Below are 14,756 nucleotides of genomic sequence, written 5' to 3' on the forward strand. Positions count from 1 at the left end.
TATATATTTAAGCGATTATTAGATAAAGAATATTTTCAAAATGTTTGATCAGCTAACACATCCTGTTATTTTTTGTTTTTTATTGTGTGTAGTATTTATACCATTTAATACTATCCACAAATGTAAATTAAAATAAATAAATGAAATAATTATTTTTAAAATCTATAAATGAATAAATAATGAAAAAGAAAGAAAGAAAGAAAGAAAGAAATACATTCATGTCACATTAGTCTGCGCGGCACCTTAGTCTGCGCGGCATCTTAGTCTGCGCGGCACAAAAGTTTGCTTGGCACAAAACTTTGCGCATGTTAATTACGTTGCATTCCGTCTTGAAACAAGTGTTGGGGTATGTTTGTAAACAAACAAACAAACAACGTTAATTAGTTCATAAAACAATTGTTAAAACAACACAGCTTGATTGTGAATATATGTATAAAACTGGTAGATAACAATTTGATTGAAAAATAAACCTCTGAATTAATGCACTAAAAGTATACTTTTGCCAGCCTCGATCAACGTGTTTTTTGTATCACCTGTCAACACTGTAATTATCAACCTTGTATATTAACTTACACAAGTTTACATAGATGCTTTAATACATACCTTGTTGTAATGTATGAATCCATAAATGAAATCAATGTTTTATTTTATCTGTTACGTAAACATTTAAGCATACTTTGAATTTCCCTCCGAGTGACACAACATAACCAATATGGCTGCCAAGACTATAAAGCTTACAGCTTGGCCTATTTTAGCTATAGTCTGTTTCAAAATTATCATTGATTGTCCTATATTTCCAACGAACACTATTTGTGCTCATTTACACAGTTAATAACAGACAACTTTTGTTGAATAACGATCATAATTGTTTACACTGGCCTTTTTTATATTGTCATTTTGTGTTATCCAAATTGAGGAGCATGCCACACCATTTATATTTATCTCATTTGTATAATCTAAATTTTCCTGAAACATATAACAATAGGAAGTCCTTGTCTAGAACGTACAAGTCGGATCCATAACCTGTTGTTGTTGCTGTGAATATTAGCGACAGAAGTGGTTGTTTTAATGTTTGCTGCGCAGACTTATGTGCCGTCATGCAGGCCAGTAAATACGAGGGAGGGCGGCACTAAAAATGCACTTATTACCTGAGTTTAAAACAAATTTAAATTAAAATAACTTTCAGCACTAAGTTTATTGTTCCATTGTACTGTGGCGCTGAAACAAAAATTTTTAAAGAAAATTTTTAACTTTAAAATATAACACTAATGCTTAGGTGCGCAGGGGTAGGTGCCACCAGTGGACAAACATAAAGAATTCGATAAATAAATAATCTGATATCTACATGCTACTTGGAACAAGTTGCCTAGTGTATTGAGTTTTTAACATTTTAAAAACTACTATTATTAAAGAAAGAAAGAAATATTTTATTTAACGACGCACTCAACACATTTTATTTACGGTTATATGGCGTCAGACATATGGTTAAGGACCACAGATTTTGAAAGGAAACCCGCTCTCGCCACTACACGGGCTACTCTTTCCGATTAGCAGCAAGGGATCTTTTATTTGCGCTTTCCCACAGCCAGGATAGCACAAACCATGGCCTTTGTTGAACCAGTTATGGATCACTGGTCGGTGCAAGTGGTTTACACCTACCCATTGAGCCTTGCGGAGCACTCACTCAGGGTTTGGAGTCGGTATCTGGATTAAAAATCCCATGCCTCGACTGGGATCCGAACCCAGTACCTACCAGCCTGTAGACCGATGGCCTAACCATGACGCCACCGAGGCCGGTCTATTATTAAAGATAAAGGTCACGATTGATTTTATTAACACGGTTTTGCAGTCAGGCTCTTATTAAATTACTCAGATGTACCAACACACATCAAGTAAACGGTGTTGCTCATTTGCATTGTGCCATATTATAAGGAAGTTTATTTTGTTTAACGACACCACTAGAACATATTGATTTATTAATCATCGGCTATTGGATGTCAAACATATGGTAATTCTGACTCGTAATCATTAGAGGAAACCCGTTACATTTTTCTAATGCAGCAAGGGATCTTTTATATGCACTTTCCCACAGACAGGAAAGCACATACCACGGCCTTTGACCAGTCGTTGTGCACTGGTTCGAACGATAAAAAACCCAGTCAGTTGAATGGATCCACTGAGGTGGTTCGATCCTGCGACACAAGCTCCTCAGGCAAGCACTCAGCCGACTGGGCTAAATCCTGCCCCTCATATTATAAGGATGCAATAGAAATGATTTTGGTATCATTTTTAGAAGCGCCTTTTTTCATGGAAGATATCCAAAATCCATTAAAAACAGCTTTGGGTAATTTGTTTCAGAAGAAACCGGCCTTGGTGGCGTCGTGGCAGGCCATCGGTCTACAGGCTGGTAGGTACTGGGTTCGGATCCCAGTCGAGGCATGGGATTTTTAATCCAGATACCGACTCCAAACCCTGAGTGAGTGCTCCGCAAGGCTCAATGGGTAGGTGTAAACCACTTGCGCCGACCAGTGATCCATAACTGGTTCAACAAAGGCCATGGTTTGTTCTATCCTGGCTGTGGGAAGCGCAGATAAAAGATCCCTTGCTGCCTGTCGTAAAAGAGTAGCCTATGTGGCGACAGCGGGTTTCCTCTAAAAACAGTGTCAGAATGACCATATGTTTGACGTCCAATAGCCGATGATAAAATACAAAATCAATGTGCTCTAGCGGCGTCGTTAAATAAAAAAAAAGTAAAAAAAAGTAGTTGTTTGAGAAGTGTTTTGATTTTAAGACTCATTTAGGAAATAAAGGTTAATCTTGATGTATTAACGGTACTTTCAACTGGTTGTTTGTCTAATTAAGTGTTTTGTGATTGTGTCTGTGAAAGAGTCAGGCTGGACTGCCAATGAAATCAAGCATTTTAAGACTCATTTAGGAAATAAAGGTTAATCTTGATGTACTAACGGTACTTTCAACTGGGTGTTTGTCTAATTAAGTGTTTTGTGATTGTGTCTGTGAAAGTCAGGCTGGACTGCCCATGAAATCAAGCATTTTATGACTAACAAAATAAGAAACACATAACAGTACAAGCGAACTGTTGAGGGACTTTGACACATGCGACCAAACGCTATAATATATCATATATTGTAAAACGTTTCTTAGTCGAGAATCAGGCACGCTAAAACATTGTACACGCTGGCAGAGAAAAGCAATGGGTTTTTTTTAAAGTTGATTATTATCATTATTATTATTTTTATTTTTTTTGTACGGCATGCATTAGGGAAGGGCCGCGATAGTCAAAGGTTGGGCGGCACCCAGCGGGCGCACGGTCTTGCTATTTAGTGCTAGCTAGAACACTTATTTTATTGTATTGTTTGGGTGATAATTTAAATGTTTGTTTCTCTGTTTTGTGTAACAACAACACTAGAGCACATTGATTAATTACTCATCGGCTATTGGATGTCAAACATTTGGTAATTCTGACTCGTAACCATCAGAGAAAACCGCTACATTTTTCTTAAAACAGCGAGGGGTCTTTTATATGCACTTTCCCACAGACAGGAAAGTGCACACCACGGCCTTTGACCAGTTGTGATGCACTCTTTGGAAAGAGAAAATCCCCAGTAATTTTAAGCCCAGTTCTCACTTAAACGATTTTTCGTACAACTGCGGTGCGACTAAAAGATTGTACAGCCGTGCGATTCCCGTACGAATTACATAGCCCCCCCCCCCCCCCCCCCCCCCCCGCGGCAGTCTCACTTGTGCAACTGCCATGCGACTGCCTTTCTGCACCGGGCTCGCATACGCTCGCATGAGATTTGCACAGGTTGCACGACAGTTGCACGGAAGTCTGATGGATGTCGCAGGGGGTCCGCTGGGAGTCGCACATCTCGGCTCCCTTAAGACTCACTTACGACTCCCGTGCGACCTATCATACTGCCGTGCGACTGCTTTGCAACCTCTATGCGACCAATGCGAACTGTGCGAACCTAGAGACAGCCGTACGATAATTTTAAACATTTGAAAAATGTCGCACCGGCATGCGACATGTCCGAAATACACACGACACCCCTACAACGTGTGCGAATCATCAACATACTGCCGTGCGACTCCCGCACGCCCTGTACGATTTGGTGGTCGCACGGAATTCGCGTAGAAAATCGTTCAAGTGAAAACGGGGTTTTAGTTCAATGGATCCACCAATGTGGTTCGACCCTGCAACGCAAGCACCTCAAGCGAGCACTAAACTAACTGAGCTAAATCCCGCCCTATATCTTAAACGAGACGCCCTTCTGCCACAGATACCCCAACTGACCGGCCTCGGTGGCGTCATGGTTAAGCCATCGGTCTACAGGCTGGTATGTACTGGCTTCGGATCCCAGTCGAGGCATTGGATTTTTAATCCATATACCGACTCCAAACCCTGAGTGAGTGGGTAGGTGTAAACCACTTGCACCGACCAGTGATTGATAACTGGTTCAACAAAGGCCATGGTTTGTGCTATCCTGCCTGTGGGAAGCGCAAATAAAAGATCTCTTGCTGCTAATCGGAAAGAGTAGCCCATGAAGTGGCGACAGCGGGTTTCCTCTCAAAATCTGTATGGTCCTTAACCATATGTCTGACGCCATATAACCGTAAATAAAATGTGTTGAGTGCGTCGTTAAATAAAACATTTCTTTCTTTCTTTCAGATACCCCAACTGTACCTCCAAAACTGTATCACGTTACTGTTTATTTATTTCAGCTACTGAACGAGCCTCGGTTTCGAGCAGTGGATAAAATCAAGACAATTGGCAGCACATACATGGGGGCTGTCGGTTTGATACCAGACTATCTTATTAAGGTACACCAATGCTGTCTCTCGGAGTGAAGCGACCTAGAGGGACTTAAAGCTCATCGCCACATGTGTTTTTACTTGGGCACAAGGGCCCTGTTACATGAAGCAATCTTAGCGCTAAGATCGCCTTAGTTGTATAAGGTAGCAATGCTCGCAAGGTGATCTTAGCTCTCAGATTTCTTTGTGGAACGGGCCCCATCTGCGTATAATGGATACAGTCCGGTTTACGAAATGGCTCTTCAATATAGGAGATGACCGACAATAGGTTAGCTCCCTTGACAAGCGAACTCATTGGCTTATTATTGCGCAAGCGTAGTGCCGAATTCTACTTCCGTGGACTATTGTCCGGCGTGTAACCCGTGTTGTTGATATAGTCACATTGAACAGTTAATAATTTATCTTTAACGCAATTCATGTATTTCGGTCATATACATTTTCTAAACACAATGTGCAAAAGACCAGATATATTAGGAATGCAAAAATTCATATGCACTGTCAAATGTGAAAAAAAACACCTTTTGAATTCTACAGATAGCTGTAGGGCCTATCCATTTCACTCACAGGCGCTCGTTTTGTGAATGATACAAAATGGCCCAAAATGTTTTGAAATTGTCTATAAAACTAAGTCATCAATTAATCGAAATATGACAAAACTAATGCATATTTCAGGGCCGTAACTCCTTAAACAGTTAAAAAGAGAGTTTTCTATAAGTTTCTATAATGCTTTCCGGATTGCCCCCGTGCTTCCCAGTAAACTATTTTTAGAAAAACAAATTGCTACATGTACATGCACAAATAGAGTACGAGGCGCATTTTCTACTATTCTGCGCCTTCTATAAACCTCAAAGAAATGATTTTCTTCAAACATCATGTACATTATTTGTCGATCAGTTACAATTACTGGCCCGTTTGAATGATATCTGGATTACGGGGTCATAATCTCTTGTGGGGTAGGGTGGGGTCACAGCCTATAGTGGAGGCGGGGCACAAGCCATATTTTTATGTTTATTTGTATAGAGCTCAGTAGAAAAAACCCATACATTTTCATCCTGTGGTGGGGGCACAGACCCGCCTACCCCCAGGTCCTTACAGTGAATTACACGATACACCAACTCTTCATTCCTCTGGATTTACCCACCTACATCGTAGCTCTCACTATTTATGCACGAGTGACTTCATTTAAGTGTGCTTAAACCCACAACAATAGTATATTATATCTATATGTTTATTGTTATTATTTGTGATCATTTTACAGACTTTATTTATTATGAGTCTGCATAAAATTATGTCCAGCAAATGACGTATAATGCCTAAATGAAATATGGTCATCTACGTATTTATTTGTAGTCCTTCCCACGGAATACGCCTTTTTTCATAGGGCTTTCTGTGTAATTTACTACAAGTTATTTATTTCTGAGCAGATTGTTTTCTGAATTGCACGACTCAGCTATGATATGCATATTCTTAGTATTATTCTGTCATTTGTTGGGTATTATGTGATACCTTTAGATGACTCCATTTATCTCTCAAACTGACAAACTATCCTCTAATTTTTCTCTGATTTACTTTAATGATGAGGGTGACAGTATTCATCTTCCTGATTAATTCGACAGCCTGAATGTAACTGTTGTAGCTACACCCTCAGGGCCTGGTATAACACATAAAGACGAGATTATTACCAATAAGACTGTCGCTGGCATTAGTCAATGTCATATTTGATTTTATTCAGGATTCTGAATCCTCCGTGAGTCACTACCTGACGGTGCTAGTGGAATACGTCTACGGAATGAAGGACAAACTGAGGAACATCAACGAGAACTCCTACAATAATTTCTTTTTACGCGTCGGTAAGTCACTGAGGTTTTATTATAGTAATATGAATGTATAAAAATTTGTTTTTTTACGAATTTGCAAGTTACACACACACGCACGTACTTATAACCCCCCCCATCAACACACACGCACACACACACACACACACACGCACGCTCTCATGCACACACGCATGCACACGCACACCTGTCAGTTTATCTGTGTGTGTATATATATATATATATATATATATATATATATATATATATATATATATATATATATATAGTTTTGACCGGCCTTTGTAGTGTTGTAGTCAAACCATCGGACATAAGGCTGGTCTGTACATGGTTCGCAGCCCGGTACCGGTTCCCACCCAGAGCGAGTTTTAACGACTCAATGGGTAGGTGTAAGGCGACTACATCCTCTTCTCTCACTAACCACTGAAAATTAACAACTAACCCACTGTCCTGGACAGATAGCTTAGGTTCGTGCCCAGGACAACGTGCTTGAACCTTAAATGGATATAAGCACGAAAATAAATGAAATGAAATGAATGAAATATATAGTGTTGTAATACCATTGAGAAGTTACGTTACATATCAATGACTTAAATATGTTTGCAATGATTTTTTTTTTCACGAGTCGGCAAGTCATACAACTAAAATTGTTTTGTGTAGTAAATAAAATGAAGAATGGCTAACGAAAGTCTGTGCTATATAACTTTAAAGTTCAGACCCAAGACTATAAATCCGAACTGCATTATGAAAATGATATCTCTGCACCAATCTAATTAAAATTAGCTCCACTATTACATGTGGATCTAACAGCAGCCCGTTGGAGCTCATGTCCAGTTGACCTTTTATTCGACCAATCAAAACCTTACTTGCAAAATCATGCCAGTGATTTGAAAAGAATTTGAAAAAAAATCGGGATTATGCCGAGGGTATACGAAATAATTCGGGTGAATTACGAAGTATGCCGGAAACTAATTGCAATATAAAATTTTATATAAAATTCGTTTCAAGACGAAAAAATAAACCGTGATGGTATAGCCATACAATCTGTTTATACTAGTATACAATTCAAAGTTTATTACTGCACTTTTCCCCCTGTTTTTTCAGTGTGAGATAGACCAACAAGTTCGCCTATTGCATAAATAGTCTCGCCCGATATTTTTAGAATTTGTATGCTCCCGAATAACGCTATAAAAGGCGAAGTGTAATTGGATATTTAAATTGTTATTTATAGATGAAATGTCACCTGGACATGGGAGTACACACAATGCTGTTTGATCTACTGGCTAGACCCAGTTGAGCTAATTTTAATCAGATTGTCTCTGCACGAGAGAGAGAGAGAGAGAGAGAGAGAGAGAGAGAGAGAGAGAGAGAGAGAGAGAGAGAGAGAGAGAGAGAGAGAGAGAGAGAGAGAGAGAGAGAGAACTCGTGACTGGTTTTATGAATCTGTATCAGTTTATAAGTAATGGACCAGGAAGAGTAACCAAACACCACGATTTAGAATCACATCACATGAACAATGTATTAAAATATTGTAATTTGTTGTTTTGTTTATTGCCTACGTATGTGTACTTGATATTCGTAAGAGAGCATGTGACAAGTATTAAACGAGGGCCGTACATAAGAACAAATGTATGGGGTGACGGTACAAAAAGAATCGAGACACAGTAATGAACAATCTCTTCGAGGCGGACAAAAAGGACATTTACAAATTAAAGAGCACTTTAGTAATTTGCTGGGGGTGAACCTGCAACCCCGCTAGGTACCGCTGTATAAACTATGTTTGTGACTATTTTCAGGTCTAAACATTGGACCCGTGGTGGCGGGGGTGATTGGGGCCAGGAAACCTCAGTACGACATCTGGGGAAACACGGTGAACGTGGCTAGTCGCATGGAAACCACCGGAAAACCAGACCACATTCAGGTAAACAGCATTTCCACAATCATCCAGTTATAGTTTTTCCGCCTCCAAGAACGTTGTGCGTTTTTTTTATATAAATAATTTCAGTTTGGTTTGACGCAAAAAAAAGTTCAAAGTATTTTGGAAGTAACAAAAAGGACTATTTTTTATTTGCGATAAAACCCCTGTTTAGAAATAACTAAAACTGCAATACATACCATAGTAAGGAAACAATGTTTCCTGTGTCTAGGCTGCCATATTGGTTTATGAACTGGTGTAGCTTTGAAAGATAAGATAACTCTGTATTTAAAATGATCTAACATACAAAGATTGACAAACTGCGTGATAGTCACGTATTGCAAGGCTACACTAGCCCATAAAGCAGTAAACGTCGTTTTCTTATTATGTATTACAGTTTTAGTTATTTTTGAACTGATGTTTGTTTTCGGGGTATTTTGTTATTTCTATTAAAATATATATAATGTTGCGCGTAAAGCAGAAATAGGACAGTTGTTTTGTAACACGAAACACGGCCTTATATGTTCTTATGGGTTTTGTTTTCAATAATACCATTATAGCAAACTTCCGGTTTTGAAGAACCAAGTGAAGTGAAAACTTGCAAAATGTTGAAAAGAGAAAAAATTGTACTTCTCAAAATTATCATGGAGGAATTACATATCTACACATGATTCGAATGATGTTTTGTGATGTACCTATTTAATTTCACATATTTAATGTCATTTGTTTTATTCCCCTAATTGACGGAAATGGTTTCAGATTAGCGACAGGATGTTTAAATTATAAACGGGAATGAATTTAATTACTTTACTTTAATTATAAATTACGCGGTTGTAGAACGCTCGTAAACTTTTTTGTATTATGTTTTGTATTGTTGATGTTTTGCTCTAGATATTTACTTATTTTCCAGACCACTGAAGACATCTATACAGCTCTAAAAGACGTCTATGAATTCCGATGTCGTGGTAAAATATGTGTAAAAGGAAAGGGAGAAATGACGACGTACTTTCTTATAGCTCGTAAAGCTGGCGGAGTGTTTCCTGATCACCCGTCACCAATGACTCCAGAAAGTCCAATGGTGGGACGACCACCTTCGCGAGAATCTCATGGCAGTGGAAATAATCTCCGGCAAGGATCTCTGGGATCCCAAGGAATGCCACCACAAGGGTACGGAGCCATTACCCTGGAACGACAGCCAAGTGCCGACTCTCAAAGACCTAATCTTTCAACACCCACTGGGAGTTTAAGTAAAAACTGTAAGAGGAAAAGTACTAGTGACAGTCCGAGGAATCCCCTGAGGAAGTTGAGTAATTCGTCAGTAACTAACTGTTTGTCTGGCGATATGAACTACAACAGGGTAGATTCCCCAGAGTTACCAGCCATTCACTACATGAATATCAAGTCTCAAGGTTCTCTGGAGCACAACAAGTCGGTTCACAATCAAATGTTTGACAAGCTCAAAGAGAATAACAATACGCCTTCACCTTGTGCCAGTCCTTCGGGATCTTCTGTTACAACCAGTCCTGCTGTCGCGAGAAACAGGATCCAACAGAGCGATCAGATTCCAAGAGCTTCGTCTTTTGAAGGGAAGAGCAATAAATACCAGAACGCTCAACGAACGTCGTCTTACGAATGCAAACAAAAACAGCAGCAGCAAATGCAAAGGTCGTCGTCCCTGGAGACATCCAGTAAACCCCCGTTTGCGTCTTCACCTCTGTTTTATGCTAGGCCAACCCCACTGGTTCTGGCTGGTGTTTCGCACCCTCTGAGACAGTCGATAAAGACGTCTCCCAAACAAGAAGCCATACCGGAGCACCCAAGTCTTTCAGATAACCCGGATAGCTATGACGACGAGAAACAGCCGACACCGCCTAAAGACCTGTTTGCAATGAATAACATCATAAGAGAGTTGGGTCAGGTGGTGAATCCATCACACCCCAACAAACCTTTCCTGCGGCACGTGAAGCGTTATTCTCCAACAAACAATCTTTCCCCGGTGAACGGCGCCTCACAGCAAGACGAACAGCTCGTGAGGGCAGTGTACCGCGAGCCCATCGACCGGTCCCACTCTGGTACACCTCAACAAAACAGCAGCATGCCCAGCGACAAGGTCTCAACGAAGATGAATGGTCTAAAAGGCTCGCCACCGAAACCGCCTCCAAAACCAGATATTCGAAGATCTTCATCTGGATCAAAGGAGAGTAATTCATCTGGTTCCACGATGACTCCTACCTCAGCCCTGGTCGCCAGTATAGACGGGAAGACCATGTCTCTGCTCCCAGACAGCTCATCTCTTGCACTGAGACGAGTGTCATCTGGCGGGGAGCAGCAGAAACCTCATCGCGAAGACCAGTGTGTTGGTAATGGGTACTGTTCAGATGAGAAAAACGGCAACTCGCATTGTTCAGACGTGCAGTCTCCAACTCCCAGCAGATCTAAAAACCCGATGTTTCAGAATCTCCTTTCCTCGGATGAGGATCGCGAGTCTGTTGTGTCTAGAGCGCTGAGTGAACATTCTTCTATTGTCCTTTTGCAGCCGATTGAACTTAAACCATCGAGGCCCGCTTATATCAGACAGATATCGTGTCCCGATGGTAGACATTTTGACATCAATTACCTGCACACTCCTTACCACAGCCTCGACCGATACCTGTCGAGGTCTAGTGACACTATCAACAGTATTCCACACTGTCCGCCAACTCCTAAATTCCCCGTTTCTTCTACGTCTTCGTCGTTAACACAGCTGCTACAGGAGCTGACCGGGGAACCCTCGACTCCACCAGACATGTCTTCATCGCCAAAGATTTCTCGACTGTACAACCCAAAACTACGGAAAAACAAAGGCTGGCTGGAACATATGTCCCGGACAAACGGGAACGTCAGTGTTAAAAGCCCAGGCAAAGAGAGACCAGAGTCTTCCCAGTGTAGTGAAACGAACTGTGACGTCGCCAAATCGGGCGTCAATTCAAATCGCCACTCGATAAACCCTTACCAGGTGAAGCGGAGACAGGCATTCACGATACCACCGCGGCACTGTCGTAGTTTGGACTACATTCCCAGCGATAGAGAGGACTGCCTGTCGTCGGCCGCGTCTTCCGCGTGTGGCAGTCCTCGCATGAAACATTCGTACCTGATTCCGCTGATTTTCGGCAAACACCACCAGGCCGTGGTGGACAGCATCAGCATGTCGTCCGTGGCCAGCAGCAGTGAGATGTCCAAGAGTGACCCGGCCGTCAACTGCGACTCCGGGTCGACGGCCTACGAATCCGAGTACGACAACTACCGCCCTGGCATGACCAGCGACGAGGACTACTTCCTACCCGACACCGTCAGCGACGTCGACATAGACATGTTCGACGACATCAACGTCGACAACGTAACTGTCAGTGACTCATATAGCCTAGAGATGCCTCTAGCACACTTTCATAAGAAAATCACAGATGTTTGACCTCAGTGTCTCGCATAGTCTAGAGATGTCTCTAAGACACTTTAATAAGAAAATCACAGATGTTTCACCTCAGTGACTCTTATTGTATTCTAGAGATGCCTCTAGCATACTTTCATAAGAAAATCACAGATGTTTGACCTTCCTGCTAGCGTGCCATGATGTCAGTGAATTTAAAAACCATGGATAGAAATTTTGAAAATGATAATTATAATGAAAAACGATATGAATATTTCATTGAAACATAAATTATGCAATTTGTGTATAGAAATCCAGCCTGTGTTATTTATACTTTGACATTACGTTGAATGAACTGTTCGCAGTAATCTGTTCTGAATAAACAATAATTATTATTAAACAGTATTAGTTCATGTTCAGTACTACAGTCTTCATCGCTTGACGTTCTTCGCAAACAGCTGTGTTATGGCGATCGTATGTATGTAAACCAACACAGATTCTCGCCCATAGTCATTGTTATGACCAGCAATTTTTTTTTTACCAATATTATTATAATTAAAGGGTTGTTCCTGCATTAATGCATTATCATCACCCACAATAACAACAACAAAACAAACAAACAAATGAATAAAAATATTGTCATTATTATAATCAAAAGGGCCGTTACAGGACTGATTCATAATCACCACCCACAAAAACAAAAAAGAAGCAACAACAACAAACGAGTAAACCAAACAATCCACACACCCTAAAAACAACTCCAACACAACGGCAACAACAATATAAAGGAAACGTTAACACGAACCAAGAACAAACAAAATAACACAAAACAACACCCCCCCCCCCCACACACACACACCCCACCCCCACCCCTAACATCATTGTCTTTGCTATAATCAAAAGGGCTGTTAAATAATAAAAACATAAGTGTCATTATTGTACTCAGTAAGGGTGTTTTTGAATTGATATATTACCTTCAAAAATATTATCGTCATCATCAGTGCTATAATTATTTTTGAATCTATGCATTATTATTATTATTATTATTATTATTATCATTATCATTATTATTACAATCAATAGGGTTGCTGCAGAACAAGAAAAATATCATCATCTGTATAATTGTTAATCCCCTACCGGTCAACCGGAGGGGATTGTCTGTCTGGCGGGCTGGCTTTCCGTCCGTCCGTCCGTCTGACATAGTTTCCCGCACTTTTGTTTGAACAATACCTCAAAATATTGAGCTGAAAGTTTGTATATATGGGCTATAGCATGTACTGTTACAGATCAGGTTTGACTTCCATGGCGATTTACTAATTTTTCACAGATTTAATGCCTCGAACTTTGGAGATACGAACATTTGTTGGGCCCGGTACCTGTATATGTATTGCTCTAGCAGTACTCTCAGAATGCTTGTTAAAATTGGTCTGTTCCAGAATTGGCCACATATGAGAATCGGGATTTTTTTGCACTGCCGCCAAAGAGACGATTCATTTGTATCGATTCTACTTAGGAAATGTATTGTACCAGACACAGCATTATGATTACGGTGCGATCACCTCCCCCATGTGATTAACCCAGAACCGTCCTTAACGACGCGAAACATCGTCATCACTGTAATCTATAAATGAAACAACATCAGAATGTTCGTATATAATTCATTTTAATATGTAGACTTGTATTATCCAAGGCAAAATACGCATTAGGGATTTTCAATAAGAGATCGGACACAGAATATAAAATGAAAATAATCAAACCGGATAATTATTTATTATTAACTTCTATGTTCTAGGAGTAAATAAATATTAACAATGGCACAGCATGACAGTAAGAACCGGAGGGGTGGCGTGGAAGTGGTGTTAGGCGGAGACGTGCAGCATTTACTAGTTGGTTTTAATATATATATATATATATATATATATATATATATATATATATATATATATATATATATATATATATATATATATATATATACTGACGTCCAAAAGAAACTTTACATATATAAAATGTGAATAATTTGATAAATAGTGTTGCTAATCGAAAAGAACCAATTTAGAAAGCACCTTACGAACACTTTATCACGAAGTGCGTGGTGACGTATAGATGCTGAACGTCATGATACTTTCATATCCCACCATATCATATATTATTTTTTTATAATACAATTTCAAGCCCTGTAAACTTTCTTTTGGACATCAGTATATATTGAACGAGGGGCGTGTTCTAAGTCAGTGAACTATGAGGCATAAGATCAGCGCACCCCTGGAATCTGTATTGTCCACAATCCCACGTCGCTATCGGGACGTCTCCGACTGATGTACGACGAAGTCAATATTGTGTGTTGGAGCCTCGTAACGAAATAACATTGTCATCTCACACACCTATTCAGTCTTTGAACGTTCATCTGTGGAAGATATCTTCCCTTTAACTGTGATTAAACCTCACGATGTGAAATGGCAGCTAGCAGAATCTGCAGCACATGTTTAACTGGACTGAGATCCTGAGATCGAGCTGGCCACTCCATTAGCACTATGTTTTTCTGTTGACGATCGTTATTAACTGTCCTGACATAATGTGGACATGTTTTCACGTCCATGAAGATGAAACCAGGACCTAAAGCACCCGATTATGGTCGAACGTAGTGATCCAGTATTTCATCCCTATAACGGACACCTGCCATGTGTCTGAGAAAGACGGGTAGATTAGTTTCAACAACCCCAGTGATCCTTCCCCAAACCATTGCCAACCAGCCACCATAGCAGTTATG

General features: G+C 40.2%; 1 protein-coding gene across 2 annotated transcripts in view; it reads left to right on the plus strand.

Moving 5' to 3' along the window:
* The window catches only part of LOC121380643 (adenylate cyclase type 1-like), a 155,490-nt gene extending 143,109 nt beyond the window's left edge, over window positions 1–12,381 (plus strand). For both annotated transcript variants that reach the window (XM_041509561.1, XM_041509562.1), the window contains exons 18-21: window positions 4,744–4,842; window positions 6,566–6,683; window positions 8,465–8,589; window positions 9,494–12,381. In XM_041509561.1, coding sequence (XP_041365495.1) covers window positions 4,744–4,842; window positions 6,566–6,683; window positions 8,465–8,589; window positions 9,494–12,031 — 2,880 coding nt within the window. In that variant the 3' untranslated portion in view covers window positions 12,032–12,381. The remainder of the gene's footprint in view (window positions 1–4,743; window positions 4,843–6,565; window positions 6,684–8,464; window positions 8,590–9,493) is intronic.
* Window positions 12,382–14,756: the final 2,375 nt, after the last annotated feature.

This window comes from Gigantopelta aegis, chromosome 9 (assembly GCF_016097555.1).
Source record: "Gigantopelta aegis isolate Gae_Host chromosome 9, Gae_host_genome, whole genome shotgun sequence".
In the NCBI taxonomy this organism is placed as follows: domain Eukaryota; kingdom Metazoa; phylum Mollusca; class Gastropoda; order Neomphalida; family Peltospiridae; genus Gigantopelta; species Gigantopelta aegis.